The sequence below is a fragment of the Mus caroli genome, unplaced genomic scaffold, assembly GCF_978045245.1.
Source record: "Mus caroli unplaced genomic scaffold, Mus_caroli_1 scaffold_17, whole genome shotgun sequence".
In the NCBI taxonomy this organism is placed as follows: Eukaryota; Metazoa; Chordata; class Mammalia; order Rodentia; family Muridae; genus Mus; species Mus caroli.
The window spans coordinates 94,463,828-94,479,052 of NW_028227272.1; the positions used below are offsets into that span (position 1 = coordinate 94,463,828).

General features: G+C 43.0%; 1 protein-coding gene across 1 annotated transcript in view; it reads left to right on the top strand.

Annotated features, from left to right (window-relative positions):
* Window positions 1–15,225, top strand: part of Bace2 (beta-secretase 2) — an 80,540-nt gene that overhangs the window by 47,290 nt on the left and 18,025 nt on the right. Inside the window, exons 3-6 of the mRNA XM_021184823.3 lie at window positions 5,602–5,818; window positions 8,891–9,019; window positions 10,169–10,303; window positions 11,565–11,666. Coding sequence (XP_021040482.1) covers window positions 5,602–5,818; window positions 8,891–9,019; window positions 10,169–10,303; window positions 11,565–11,666 — 583 coding nt within the window. The remainder of the gene's footprint in view (window positions 1–5,601; window positions 5,819–8,890; window positions 9,020–10,168; window positions 10,304–11,564; window positions 11,667–15,225) is intronic.

A 15,225-nucleotide genomic window follows, 5' to 3' on the forward strand; every position in this document is an offset into this window, starting at 1 on the left:
AGACAATAAAATGGCCTCCAGCCAAATGGACAAGTGAAAGGTCCAATGTATACCTCACGTAATCCTCTGTTGTGTGTGTGTGTGGGGGGGGGGGGAGGTATGCATGCTTGTCTATTAATGTTGTCTTACTTCTGCACTCCATCTGTGTTTAAACCCACAGAGGTGTTGAAGCAATGAACTAATTCATTTTCTGCATGATGACCATGAGATTAGGGAACCCAAAAACCACCTGGTGATGTCTTTAAGGAGGCTAGCAGACACACAGATACCTTTCCATTACAGTAGGAACAGGTCTTTCTCTTGGTTACTCAGGTAACTTTGCAAGACTGTGGTTGACCTGTCCATCAGTGGCTGGCTTCTTTGGAGCCTGAGAGCTTGAACCATCAGGTCATGCCCAAGGCGCCATTCATTCAGCTCTGGTGACTTCTGAAATCATTGACAAGTCACAAGGACCAAATAGCCAAACCCACTGGTAAATGCTAAACGCTGAAATATGCACAGAAATCTTGTGAAGAGGCCTTTGGGGGCCTCAGTATTCCCTGGGCTTGAAAGTGGTTTGGGAGAACCAGAGCTGACCCAAGGACTCACCTTTGAAGTCAGCAACTCCGCCCCTTCCATGTTCTCTGGAAACAATGATAGCTTTCTCTTGAAATAGCATGGCCCCAAAGTTCTTTTCTTGGCTTCAGCTGATCTCTTTTTTTAATTCTACTTTCCCTGAACTCTCTGATCAGAGGCAGAATGTCTTCCAAATCTCGTTCAGAATGTTTTTATTACTGTGAGCAGATTCATTTCTGACCACCCACATCCTTGACTGTTTGCCGCATCTGAGCATCTGGAATGGAGGCCTTGGAAGTGAGAAGCCCATCCAGGGTTTTCTCATGGCAGGATTAATAGGAAAAGCAAGTGAGGGCTGAAACTCAGTGTCAGAAAAGTAAGGTTAGCAAATGAAGATGTGGCAATCACTTTAAAGTGCTAATAACCCGCAGGGCTGCTCATGGTACTGCCCAGGCTCCTCTTCACTGTTTCAGATTCAGTAAAGGAGCCCCAAAGAGGGCGAGCTTACAATTACAATTTTCCCACATTCTCCCAGGAAATGTTTTCTACAGGGGTGGCCACTGATCGTGTGGAGCTGTTGAAGTTAATTAATGCTAAATGACGTGAAATAAAAGTTCTGTCACCATCACATTCCAGTAGACGCATGTGGCTTCCATAATGGATGACATACACATAGATCAGCCTGTCCTCAGAGCAGGTTCTTCTGGACAGCGCTGGTCCAGGGCACAGCATTGGACCATTTAGAAGTCTGTTGCCCAGAGACATTAGACAATACCTTTCCATACCAAGAATGTTTGCTCCCCCTTTTTAGGAGGCAGTCAGATTTTAAGTTTAGGGTACTCAGTGGTATCATCCTGTTTTCTAGAACAAACCTGAGTTTTCTAGTGATAGCTTACAGATTGGAGAAAGCTAGGAAGCCCTTTGATAATTATACTAATTGTAGCTGTTTTGTTGCAAACTGATTGGGAGCCAGGATTTTATTCTAAATCTGTCACATATTAACTTTTCTAGTTTGCATAGGTAGTCTCCAGAGGTACCCGTCCTGGCTTATCCAGGAGTATTGGGCAACTGAAGCACAGAATGTGATAGTTTGGTCCTGAATGGTACAGGTAGTAAGTGAGTGTGTGAACACATATGTGAACCCTGGTACTATAACTCCTACTGCCTTTCTGTTCTCTACAAGTGGCATCAAATTATCCAGGAATATCCCTGTAAGGCAGGTGCAGTATCAGGAAACCAAAAAACATGTTGTGTGGCTATGAGGCCACTCAGGTTCTTATTCTAGGGAACATGCTGAAGCCTAGGTGGGATGAAAATAAAACACCTTTCAAAGTCCAGCTTAAGGAAGCTGATGGGGTGGGGGGAGATAGCTGATCTGCTAGTTAATTTATGGGGTCCACAGATGTTGACAGTGAGCCAATTCTGGCTGCTGGATATATACATACACACACACACATATATGTTTACATATATGTATATATGTATATATATACACATATATATACATATATATATATACATACATACATACATATACATATAGTTTTATGCTTCTATATGGTGTGTGGCTGTTCCCTTGATACAGCACCACAGCTCTATACCTACAACAGAGATTATAAGGTAAGCAAATGCTAGAACATTCCTTCATAGAAAAGGTGTGCTGACTCCCATGCCAAGTCCTTCTGCAAGCATTTCTGAACTTGACCTGTTTATCAAAGGAATCAAGATGTCAGTGTTTGTTTCCCCTTATTGGCTTTCCCCATAGATGTGTTTGTTCCTCCCCACTGGGTGCCTGGAACATCTGAGCTTGCACCAACACTCAACTTGCTCTTTGATCCATCCTCAAAATCTCAAGTCCCAACGGCCTTACAGTGAACACCACATGGACAATTACCAGGGCTTGACCCTGGGGCCCTGCCTGTCCGTCTACTCCCATTTTTCTCTTCCTGTTTGTCCACCCTCAAGAGGTTTCTATGAGTTTTCTCATTGCCATGACAAATGCTTGACAGTAGCAGGTCTGAGAAGTCTTCAAGGGCAGCTGGCTGCACTGGGTACACACGTTCTTGTAAGCTGCAGTTCTCCCCAGCAATGTATCTATTCCTTTGGTCAGTCTGTCATGGTAATGGGACCATGGTGCCATTGATTTACACCAAGCTAGATGGTTTCCTTCAGGCAGGAAGGTCACCAGCAACAGGATCCCAACAATGTTCAAGTTAACAATGGTGAGCAAAATGAAAATAATCTAGAACTTGGAGAGGCAGAGCGCCTTGTGAAGACACGAGAAGAGAAGATATGGGTGAAGATGGCAGTGCAACTCAAAGACCGGGTTAGTGGCTTCAGCTTGGTCTTTTCTCACCACCATTTTTACTTCACTAATACCTAAAGGGGCTTCCCCAGTTGCCAAGTAGACCTGGAAAACGGTGCCAGCTGCAAAGGAGGCTCTGACTTTACAAAAGTATTTTAAGTAGCAGTGCAGTTTCAAAAGAAAAATGGATAGCTTTCTTTTCATGATCATGTACAGATGTCTTTTCTTTATATTTCTCACACATATGAATATTTTAAGACCAAATGGACTACTAAGCCAAGTGTGTGACTTTTTTTTTAAGATCCTAACAGGACATAGAATAGCAACGCTGGTCTTCCAGTTTTAGTCATTTCAGTTATGAGCCAAGCAATACCATTTTGTTTTGTTTTGTTTTTTAAGAGCTACTATACCTTTAAATGTCCATAGCTACATGACCAGCCCTTCAGTCTATACTTGAATAAATATGTCTATTTTCTATGAATTATCTTGACTGTTTTAATAAACAGGGTTTTTAATAAAGTTTATTTACCTGAAATGTACTAATAGCATCCTGCCCACCCATAAAACAATAAACTTATCAAAAATCTTATTTTTGACATTTGACTACATGGTGGAAGCTTTCTATTTTAAGGACACATGCCCCATCCAGTTGGAATTTGTACCTTAAAAGAAAAAAAAGGGGGGTGGGGATAGCTCTTCCCTGGAATTAAATGATCTAAAATGTTTGATGTGGTAGTACTTTTATAAAATGTGCTGGAGATCACTCCTTGTAATTTTTTAAATAAAAAGTCAAATATTATTTTTTTTAAAAAAGGAAGGTTTATTTTGTCTTTCAGTGTGAGGCTACAGTCTGTTTTAGTGTCTTTTCCTTTGCTGTAACAAAATCTGCAGACAAAAGCAACTTAAGGGAGAACAGATTTGCTTTAGCTCATAGTCATTGTGAAGAAGTCTAGAGAGCAGGGGGTTGAGTAACTGATCACATCCTATGCTCAGTCAAGAAGAGAACAAAATATGTTTGCTTCCTGCTGTTCAGTTTACCTTCTTAATTCATGTGATCCAAGATATCCTACTATCACCCTGTTTAAAGAGGAGTTCCACATGCATAGTGTGCAGGTCTTCACACCTCAGTTAACTGAAGCAAGATATTGTACTTCAGGCAAAGTGAGAGGCCCATCTCCCACATGTGACAGCTCACACCATCACACACCAAGGCAGAGAAGCCATGGCACCTGGAACATGGAAATGGTCACACTGCAACTATGGGCAGAAAGCAGAGGGAAATGAATGCTGGTGTTCATGTCTTCTCCCTTACTCCTTTTTGTTCTCTGGGACCCCAGCCCATGTGATGGTGACACCCACATTTGGAATGAGTTTGTCAGCCTCAATTAAACCCCTTTATTAAAACCCTCCCAGATGGAAGTATGTCTCCTAGCTGATTCCAAACCTGGTCTGATCAACAGTGAAGATTTGCTGCCTTACTTATGCACACGGTGTTCATTTCATGTCTCTTTCATTACATTCTTTTCTTGTTTATAAAAGGAATTTTTGCTGAAAGCAGAGACATATTATCTTGAGTTCCTGTTGCAGAATTAATATTAAAACTCAGTGGACTAAGGCAGTGGGCAAACAGAGTCTTGGGAAATACTTGGTGATTTAACACTCCTTTAGGAATAGGGCTATTTTTCTTTAGGGAACCTGCTTTAAATGGTCACTGTCTTCCTTGGGTCGCTTCCCATATTACACAGAAATTTAGATTAGTACAGTGTAAGAATGACCTTGCATGGTTAGAGACTCCAAAGACTGGCACAGGAGGTCCTCTCCCAGACAGCTTTACAGTTATTATATTATATTATTTATTGTTATTATTATTATTATTATTACATTATTCTCTCTACTGAGGTCTCCAACATGTGGCCACCTATCAGAGATCTTCTCCACCATCAAGTTGCTTGTTCACCCTCACTCTGCCTTATTCCCCAGTTGCTCTGATTCATTTATTGTAGCCTGATATTTTATATCCTCACATGCATGCTGTCTCTCCTCCCAGAGTAATCCGGAGAAGGAAGACTCCCATCTACCTCTCCATTGCCTGCTTGTGCTTCTCTGACCCTGTCTCAGTACCTCTTACCCTCAGCACTTACACACGTGCAAGGTTCTAGGTCACACCACAGTACTCTTCCTCATCAGCTTTGTCAACTGTGCTTTGATAGCAAGATCACCTTTGAGATATTGGGGAAGGACTATGAGATTAGGGAATACAATTAGAAAGGCCTGGGCTTGGGCTTTGTTACTTCACTTGGGTTGTATGAATCTCAATCCCACACTGAGACAAGCTCATGGGATTTCCTGCTGTAATTGCACAGTCCCTTTGTGTGAAGAGCTCAAGCCCAGTAACCCTGTGGAGCCAGATGGTCCAGTGTGTGCCCAGATGTAGATGTAGAAAATGATGTAGCTAGGTGAAACACCTGACTCAGGATAACTCCTATGATAGTTTGACTTAAACATGGGGGGAGACTTCAACTACATGCCAACATCATAGCATCCCTTCCATGTGGCATGGCAACAGTTCCCAAATTGCCCATGCTTATGTCTGTGGAGAATGGTGCCTTGGTCAACATGAACCACTTTCTACCGAGTATCACCACCTATAGACTGTATAGGACTATAAACTATGGTGACCATCTGTGTGGTTTAAACAGCATGGACTTGTAGACTGAATATTACTGACTTTTCTTTTGCAGCTCCAGCACATACCACTCCAAGGGCTTTGATGTCACTGTGAAGTACACACAGGGGAGCTGGACTGGCTTTGTTGGTGAGGACCTTGTCACCATCCCAAAAGGCTTCAACAGCTCTTTCTTGGTCAATATTGCCACTATTTTTGAGTCTGAGAATTTCTTTTTGCCTGGGATTAAATGGAATGGAATCCTTGGACTTGCTTATGCTGCTTTGGCCAAGGTAAGGCAGGTCTTTCTATTCAAGTTCATCAGATGAAGTGATGAGGCTGTGAAAACCAGTCATTAAAGGGACCCACACAGGGGTCCTGGGTTGTCCTGTATGGTTACTGCTAAAAATCACATAGCTGATAGATACAAGTGTTCACACAATGACGTTTCCAGGCACATTTGCATTTGCAGCTTAGGGTAATTTCCTTTAAGATAAAATGTTAGCTCTGTGTGTGTGTGTGTGTGTGTGTGTGTGTGTGTGTGTGTGTGTGTGTGTGTGTGTTGGGGGCAGTGATGAGTATCACACCAACCAGAGGTTAGCATCAGGTGATTTCCTTAGTCACTCTTTATCTTATTTTTTGAGACTCTTAGTAAACTAGCAACTTGCCAGATCAGTTATACTGACTAGCCATCAAACCCCAGGGAACCTCCTATCCCCACCTCTCCAGTGCTGGGATTATGCCTATATATTGCTGTGTCTGGATTTTTTACATGAATTCTGGGGAATCAGCCTCAGGTTCTCACATTTATATAACAAGCCCTTTATCAACTGAGCCACAGATCCAGCGCAGTTTTTGGTGTTTTGCCTTTGTCTTTGTTTATTTAAGTTGTTTTTTAATGTTAGCAGAATTATGAGTCCTGTAGATTGTGGGGTTTGCTTACAAGCACTGATGAGGGTGGCATTAAAGTGAAACATACATGTAATCAAGCTCTTAGGATCATATGAGATGATGCCTATGGATGACACTAAGCCACCAACTGAGAGCACTATACTCCTGCCCTGTCACCCCAGGGGACCTCTGGCCAGATACCAGCAACTGGTATATGATCAGATACCTTGAGGATAGCCAGTCCTTGCAGAAATAGCTAGGGAGAAATGTTGGAATGTTGTGCTCACAAAATCAGAGCCTTCCTAAGATGAGGCAAGACAGGATTGAATCATCTCCAGTAATTGTACTTGGGTCAATACAAAGAAATAATGAGGTGCTAAAAGAGAGTGGGCAGGGGCTTTCTATCCAGAGCAGTTGCCAGAGGCAGATGGATCTGCAGAAGCCCAGGCTTTGGGAGGCAGACAGGGATGTGTGCACTTGAGAAAAGAAGAAGGAGTCACCTGCCCTGGCCCTGCCACCAGGCACCACTCCTTGGCTGAGTCCTACACTTTTGAGCTCTAGCTCAGTGAAGGGAAAAATGTAGTCACATGAGCAATGGACTTCTCTGGCCCAGGACCATCAAGAAAAATTGTTCACCCACCCTGTGGAATATGTGTTCAGCTCCAGTCTGTTAACAGTGGGGTGTGTGGACGGACCCTTGGCTTCTACTTGAGAAAGAACAAGGGTAATCAAGTGTCTGTCAGATCTCAGGCAGAGGACATCACAAGATAGCCAATTACTCAGTTCATGTTCATGTGAGGCAGACCCTGTGAGACTCTTGTGTCCAATTTACATATGTGGTTACTTCAATGAGAGGATTAGCAGCAGTTAAAACATGAGCCCCAGGCCACTCTTACCCTACTGCAGAGCCAGGACTTGTTCAAGAGCCCCTTTGTACTTGGCACTGTGGGCAGACTTCATAGATTTAAATAAAGACTGGCATGGATCCTGGGTTCCTAAGTCCCTTCTGCAAACAGTGTGAATTTGGGGAAATCATATCTTGGAGTGGTTGGAAATGAAGGATGAGATGCTTTCAATGCTAATTATTCTGAAGAATAATCCCGAATTAAGTTTACTTAATAATATGTAAAGGCTTCATGAGAATAGAACTTTGGGATTTCTTGGGAGGCATCTAGACTTTTTGATCATTTCATCCATCAAATCCAAACATTACTGACAGCTAGCTTCTGAACTGCATCTGTAAGGACCAGCTGAGTGGCTTAGGTCAGGTGTCTTACCTAAGAAATGGTGTGGGTGGCCAAGGACTGGATAATAGTCCTTTTGTGGGTACTCCTGGTGGGTCCCAGGTAGTTCTCCAAAGCCTATGCATCACAACCACCAGGGGCATCTTAACCTACAGATGCCAGGTCCCTCTGCCTACCTCCTTGGATCTGGGTCCTTTGGGGTTGGTTCTGAGCAACTCTAGATTTTTTAGTCCTTGATTGATTCTAAGGCCCAGGACTAAAGGGAAAACGGCTCATAGATTAACACCATGTCTGAACTATGCATGTGTTAGGCTCTTCAGACAAAAAGACTTTGAGCCCCTTAAGCCCCAGAACTGGCAGGCAACTGTGTTCATATTTGTCAGAGAAGGGAACAAAGAACTAGTTGGGACCAGTTCCAGGGTTGGTCAGATATGAAACAAGCATGCATCTTCTGCTGCCTACAGTAAAGGGACCAAATTGAGTCCCCACCAGACACCACCCACCCAACAGTGAACTTGGTCTTTCAGTCCACCAAGACTCACAGCCTCTCTGCAGAGAGATGGGGAGATGATACTAAATCCATGGTAGTAGCATTATAGGAGGCTGAGATGGAAGGAGCAGGTGGCCATAGAGAAATGGACCGATCAAATTAGGAGGGTCCTTTCTCATTCATAATGTAGCTTCAAAATCTGGTGGCTTGTAAGCAACCATTCCTTCAGAGTGGCCATGGACAAGGTTTCATCCCCCACAACTGAGCATTTCATTTGCCTTAAAAAAAAAACTGACAACCCAAGCAGGACATGGTAGTGCACACCTGTAACCCCAGATATTCTCAAAGTCAAAATAAGAGAATTGCCAGAGCAACTGAGGCAACATAGTGAAACTCTGTCCCAGATGAAAGAAAAATAATCTGACTACTCAGAAAATTAGTTAGCCTTGTGAAAGCCCAAGTATAAACTCAAGTCTGTACTTCATGGCAGCTGGAAGCATCCTAATAGCTCCCAGAGACATCATACTTTTGTGGCAGAACCTCAAATGTCAGACAGGAGGAAGCAAAATGAGAGACACCTGAGTGATCACAGCTGTTTTCAAGCATGTGTGTTGATTAACCATGAAGATTCTTTAAGTAGATAGACCGAGAATCTCAAAGTAGAGGGATACTGACTACACCAGGTCACCCTTGTCTTCACAGTGGTCACAGCAGTAAACCTCTTTCCCACCCTTCTGCAGCCATCAAGCTCTCTGGAAACGTTTTTTGATTCCCTGGTGGCCCAAGCAAAGATTCCGGACATTTTCTCCATGCAGATGTGCGGGGCTGGATTGCCAGTAGCTGGTTCTGGTACCAACGGAGGTAGTCTTGTGGGTATCTTTCAGTCTTCAAGGGATGAACAATCACAAATTGTTGGGGATTTTGTTTTATTAAAAGCAAATCAGAATGGTTAGACACACAATCTAATATAGGTCCTGTTAGATCCCACATAGGAAATGTTTAACTGTTACTAAACATCAGGCACCATAACAGAATTTAAGCATATTTAATGAACTTGTCTTACAACCTTTAAAAGATAGATAATGGTCCTGCCATCTAGAAATATGATTCTCACTGTTTCTCCAAACCTCACCCCAGTTGTCTTATTGCTTTTTGAGAGTATACAGAGAGCTGGCTTTCAATGGGACGCTTTGCCAGCAAGTAATGAACAATGGGTTAAGTACAGCTGTTATCTCTCCTGTAGGCAAGGCATATACATGAACGATTTCATATACTTGATCAGAGACCACTGTGTCTCTCCCTTCTTCCCTCCCCCTTCCCTCCCTTTTCTTTGTTCCACTATACAGGCATATACTATCCAATAAAAATGTTTAGAATGAAATGGAATCGGGACAACCTACCTCACAGGGGTAATGCAGTCCAAGCTTCCCTACAGGGGAAGTCAGGGTACAAAAGACATCTCTTTGAAAGATATGTCTAGTCTCTGTTCTCCCTGCAACAGGATCAGCACTAGTCATTGCCTTTGACTAATAGTCCACCTGGCATAAGCATGTTTATTGTCTTCTGAAGAGGCAGGGTGGCCTAGCATAGTGATGTAACATTATTTTTGCAAAACAATGTCTTGATTAGGGAATCTTGTGGTCTGTTTCCCTCATCTCTGACATTTGAGGCAGTAAATCAGTGCCAGTCAGCATGGGTTACTATTTTACTACATTTGTTTGAGGGAACTTTCAGCATCATAAAGCTGACACTGTATGCTTGGAATACCAGTGGAACATCTTTGTCAGACTATGACAAAGTATTGTGGGAGATGACCACACACACACACACACACACACACACACACCTTCCATAAATGGGGAATTTTAAAGCATCAATATTTGCTGTAGAACATCAGAATAAAGTGAAGGTACTTTTTGGGGGGTGATGTGTTACCCTGAGTAGACGCTTCTCTATGGAAGCTGTTGATGTAGTCACATAGGTTTTACCTCTAACATCTGTAACTGTTTTTCCTCCAGGTCCTGGGTGGGATTGAACCAAGTTTGTATAAAGGAGATATCTGGTATACCCCAATTAAAGAGGAATGGTACTATCAAATAGAAATCCTGAAGTTGGAAATTGGAGGCCAGAACCTCAACCTGGACTGCAGAGAGGTGAGTGTTTTCCATTCCTGTTGGATTCTGCCTGTGGGTGCTGGAGAAGCTTCAGTGTTTAACCAGTACCTGACATGAACTCAAAACGTATGTCACACTACAGGGTAACTTAGAAAATCCTTACAGTAAGGCATAGATTTTTTTTATCTATGATGAGTTCAAATCAGTAAATTACACACATGCACAAGAGCATGCCCCCCCCCACACACACTACAGCCTCTTCTCGACCTCCTGGAAAAATTACTATAAGATGGTAAGTATGGACAACTGTGTCCAACTTCATTTTCATCTTCCCATCATCTTGGCCAGATGGTCCCTCAATTCTAGTTAAAAAAGAACCTTTATCAGGACAGAATGGAAATTAATTATCATTAATTATGATCAGCTTTATCCTCTTTAACTCTAACTCACACACACACACACACACACACACACACACACACACTAGACTAATAAAGATGCATAAACTTGACCATGTCAGTAGGCAGGTCTACACACAGCTGTTACACTGCACATACACAATCTTACACTGTGTTTGACTCCTTTTGTATTCTGGCATTAGGATTATGACAACTTGAGAAAGTTGACCTGTGAGCCAGTTTTAGATGGCTTCTGAAGATCACCAACCTCTCTTGTTGACTCTCACATGTCTCCATGCTGCCCTGAATTCTAATGATCACAAACACCTCTAATCAATGTTGGTCTATGGTAGGTGCTATAGAGACCAAAGTCCACAAATCTACAATGTTATAGACCATTAGCTATCACTGAAGACTCCAGACTTGTATCAAATGAAATGGAGTACATATCGTGTATCATATGTGTGTCGTTATTAAATTTCCCTCCCAAAGGCAAATAGGGGGTGTTGATTAAGCGTTATCCTTCTCTTTCTATTGATAATATAATAGAAAAGTAGATTTTTGAACAGTTTGTTGAAGTTGCTTTTAAAAGGGTCATTTTAATTTCTAAAGTCCAGTGTCCATCCCTCTGCCCAGCATGAGGGGAGAGCAACTTGGGCAACTCCAGGAAGGTAAAAAGCTCTTCTTAGGAGCTAAGGGTTGTGGTCCTGTTTTTTCCTTGTGCCTCAGTTTCCTTATCTATGGAGTGAAACACTTTCATGGAGGCCCCTGATGACTGAGCTCTGGACTATAACAAGACTTAGTCACCACTGAGCTACTGTGGCTGCGTGATAGAAACGGAGTCACGGTATATGGATGGGGAGCCCAGCACTGCTCAGTGTCTTCTCCCTTCCTCGTTTCAGTATAACGCAGACAAGGCCATTGTGGACAGTGGTACCACGCTCCTGCGCCTGCCCCAGAAGGTGTTTGATGCAGTGGTGGAAGCTGTGGCACGCACATCTCTGGTGAGTCCCAAGGTGGGGATTTTCTAAAGCACAGCTGTGTGTTGTAAGTCTCTGAACTATTACTCAGTGTTCTGAAGATTTTTAAAGAGCAGGTTGTTTTTATAAACTGTTGCTTGTGAAGTTCACTTATCAAGTTACATTTTGGTGTGAATCTGTCTGCAATACCCTCATGTCAACTTCAGAGGGTTTGGTTCTGAGTGTGCAATACTCCCAGTGTTTTAACTAATAGTTGAGTTGGCACAAGAATTTTTTTTTTGATCTGAGGTAAAAAAAAAAAAAAGTCTTCAGTATGATTGTATCATATGCTACTTAATGACAGTAATATGGTCTGAGGACAGCATTGCCAAGTGATGCTCTTGTTATTCGGGCATCATGAGATGTACTTACACAAAACTGGGTGGTGTGGGCCAATCATCAGATGGAAAGGTGGACAAGATGGCTCACTGGGTAAAGCTGCTTGCCATTCAAGTCTGACATCCTGAGTTGGATACCCAGAACCCATGTAAAGAAGAAGAGGGAACCAACTCCACAGTTGTCCTCTGTTTGAATAGTATGCCACATGTGTGGTCCCTCTGTATGTGTTTACACATGTGTATTCCACAATAATAATAATTAACAAACTCCTAAAATAGATGAAACACAAAAACATAATATGTGTGCACAACTTATGGCTTTGTAGTAAACTTTATAAGTAGAAGTACATAAAACAGCCATGAAAGTGAGGTACATCAATGCATAAGCCAGTTGCATAGTGTCTGCTATCACTCTGCTTTTATGCAGCTGTCAGCACAGCAGGCATGCTCACACCAGCAGCATGACAGACCTGCAATTAAAGCACTGGGCCATGACGTTTCAAGACAGTAGGAATGACCCCTGCCCCGACACACACACCATTACAATCTTGGAACCCCACTGTTTCCTCCATGCTGTCAATGGTAGAAAAACTTATCTAGCACATAACTGTGTGCTCAAGTAACAGGAAAGCACAATTGCATTTGTATCCTTTAAAGCAGAACAAGCCCTAAATCTGTTTCCTCATTGCTCTTCATTTAACCTGGAATGGCATCTGAACACCTTATAGAAAACAAACCAGTTGGCCAAAGTAACATTAGTTTGCTGGCCGTGTCCTGAACTATAAATATATCTGACTGAAGGTAGTGTGTTAGTCAGGGTTCTCTAAAGAAGCAGAACAGATAGAATGGCTATAGATGATTTATTAGATGGACTCACAATAAACGAACTTTGGCTGACAGCTGACAGCCAAGACTAGTCATCAAAAACAGCATAGCCTTTGAGGCTTGCCTACTGTTTCTCACAGCATCATCCCAACATTCCAGGGAGTGTATACCAGTAGTATAAACCAAAGGCATCTGTCCAGCATGGAGGAGGTGGCTCAGTGGATAAAGCACCTACTATGCAAGCATGAGAACTGGACTTCAGAGCTCTAGGTTCCATGTCAAAGCACACATGAACATGGTGGTTTCCATTTCCAGCAATTCTGCACTGGGGAGGCAGAGACAGGTTCCTCTGAGCAGGTTGGCTAACTCAACAAACTGGAATTGATGTTTCAGGTTCAGCAAAAGGCCTTCCTCAATACACTGAAGAGCTATTGTGGGAATCATTCACATTGACTTCAGGCCTCCACACGTCTTAGGTAGGGTTTCCGTTGCTGTGATAGAACAGCATGGCCAAAAGAAACTTGGAGAAGAACAGGTTTATTTCAGCTTGCAACTTTATAGTCTATCACCAAGGGAAGTCAAGTCAGGAACTCACAGCAGGAACCTGAAGGTAGGAGCTGATGCAGAAGCCATGGAGAAGTGCTGCTTACTGGCTTGCTCCCTATGTCTTACTCAGCCTGCTTATAGTGCCCAGAAACACTTGTCCAGGGGTGGTCCTACCCACAGTGAGCTTGGTTCTCCCATTTTCTCAATTAAGAGTCCTTCTCATATATGTTTATATTTGTATAAAGTTGATGTAAAATGAACCATCACAATATACATATATACATTTGCAACTGTACCTGCACACACGAGCACACACGTGTATGCATATATACTTTCATTCATTCATACCATATACATACATGAAAAAATACCAGTCTGTGCAGCACAGTATGTCAAATGGTGTGTATTTATTAGTTATTTGTTCATGACTGGGGCAGGTACCTCACAGAAGGGTTTGTATTCTTGTTTTCTGTGGTGTCAGCCCTTCATAGTGGGGAAATTGGGGAAGAGCAGAAAAGCTCATGCCAGGCCAGTCAGGACACAGAGAAAGGGAATATAGGAGAGGGCCAGGGCACTATAGAGCTCTAGACTCTCCCTCAGTGCCCTCTCCAAGCTGGGCTGTACCTCCCACTTTAACCAACTTCCCACAGTGCCATGATATTCTAGATTCCTCAAGGAAGTAATGTCATTTAGGTCAGATCCCCAATATTGAATCATTTTCAGAATTCCAACAAACGGGGAATACTCCATGTTCAGTATATACCAAGTAAAATTAAGCCCCATCCAATTTCTTCTGTCTGGTAGCAGGGAACCTTCCAGGGCTGTCGAGACTATATTTCCATCTATCACCTGTAACTGTCACCTCTGCCGTCTATGTCTTCTTCCATTGAGACTTTTATTTCGTAGCTGCTAGGCTGGAAGATTCATGAGAGCTACTTGGAAGCCAGTGTGTAAGCAATCAGATTCTTACACAGCTTGGCCTGCCAACTGTTCAGTCTGTCCTGCTGCCTGCTGCCCTGATACCCGCTGCCCGCTGCACTCTGCTCACTCTGCAAAGCCCCCTGCCTGCCTCTGCTCCTCTTACTCTGCCACGTCACTGGTGCTGCCCTCTTCTGTCAGTTCTCTGAATGAACCTGAGCAGCCTGCTCCCACAGCTCAAAGGGGTGTTTGGACCAATCACAGCATTTGTTTGACCACTAACAGGCATTTGCTCTGAATCAATCGCAGCCATTTGCACCAATCATCTCCTTGCCTTGTAGCACCAGTCCACACAATACCTTTTCTAGACTACCAGGGGAACTGTTTCTTGGGCATGGTTTCAGGATCATCTAGAGTTCACCCAGGCTTATCACAACAAAAAGTCTGCTGGGCAGTCCAGCTGGCTGCTAGGCTGATAATTCTTTTGCTTAAGACAGGCAGAACAGCAAGGAGGAGTCAATCAACTGCTAACTAGGGAGTCAAATTGCTCTGTCCCAACATTTTTGCTTATTTACAGGAAAATGAACATCACAGGTGTACTTAAAATACAAACAACATTGGCAGATTTTGTAACTGATAATTTAACAGTATTAACACCTCCCTAGGCCCAGAGAGAGGTGGGTCCCCCTTGTCTTTCTCATGTCTACTCAAGGTCTTCACTAGATGACCAAACATGATCATTTTGTGCCCAGACCCTGCAGGTGATGCTGTCAAGGGGCAGGCGGGAGACCAAGTTAGCCAAATCCCAGTCACTGACAGAAAAGTGGATAACCATGGCTGTATGTCAGGTACCAGCAAAAATTTAGACCCAAGAGAGACTTCAGTTAGCTAGTCCCCAAATTGCAGAAGCTTAGATC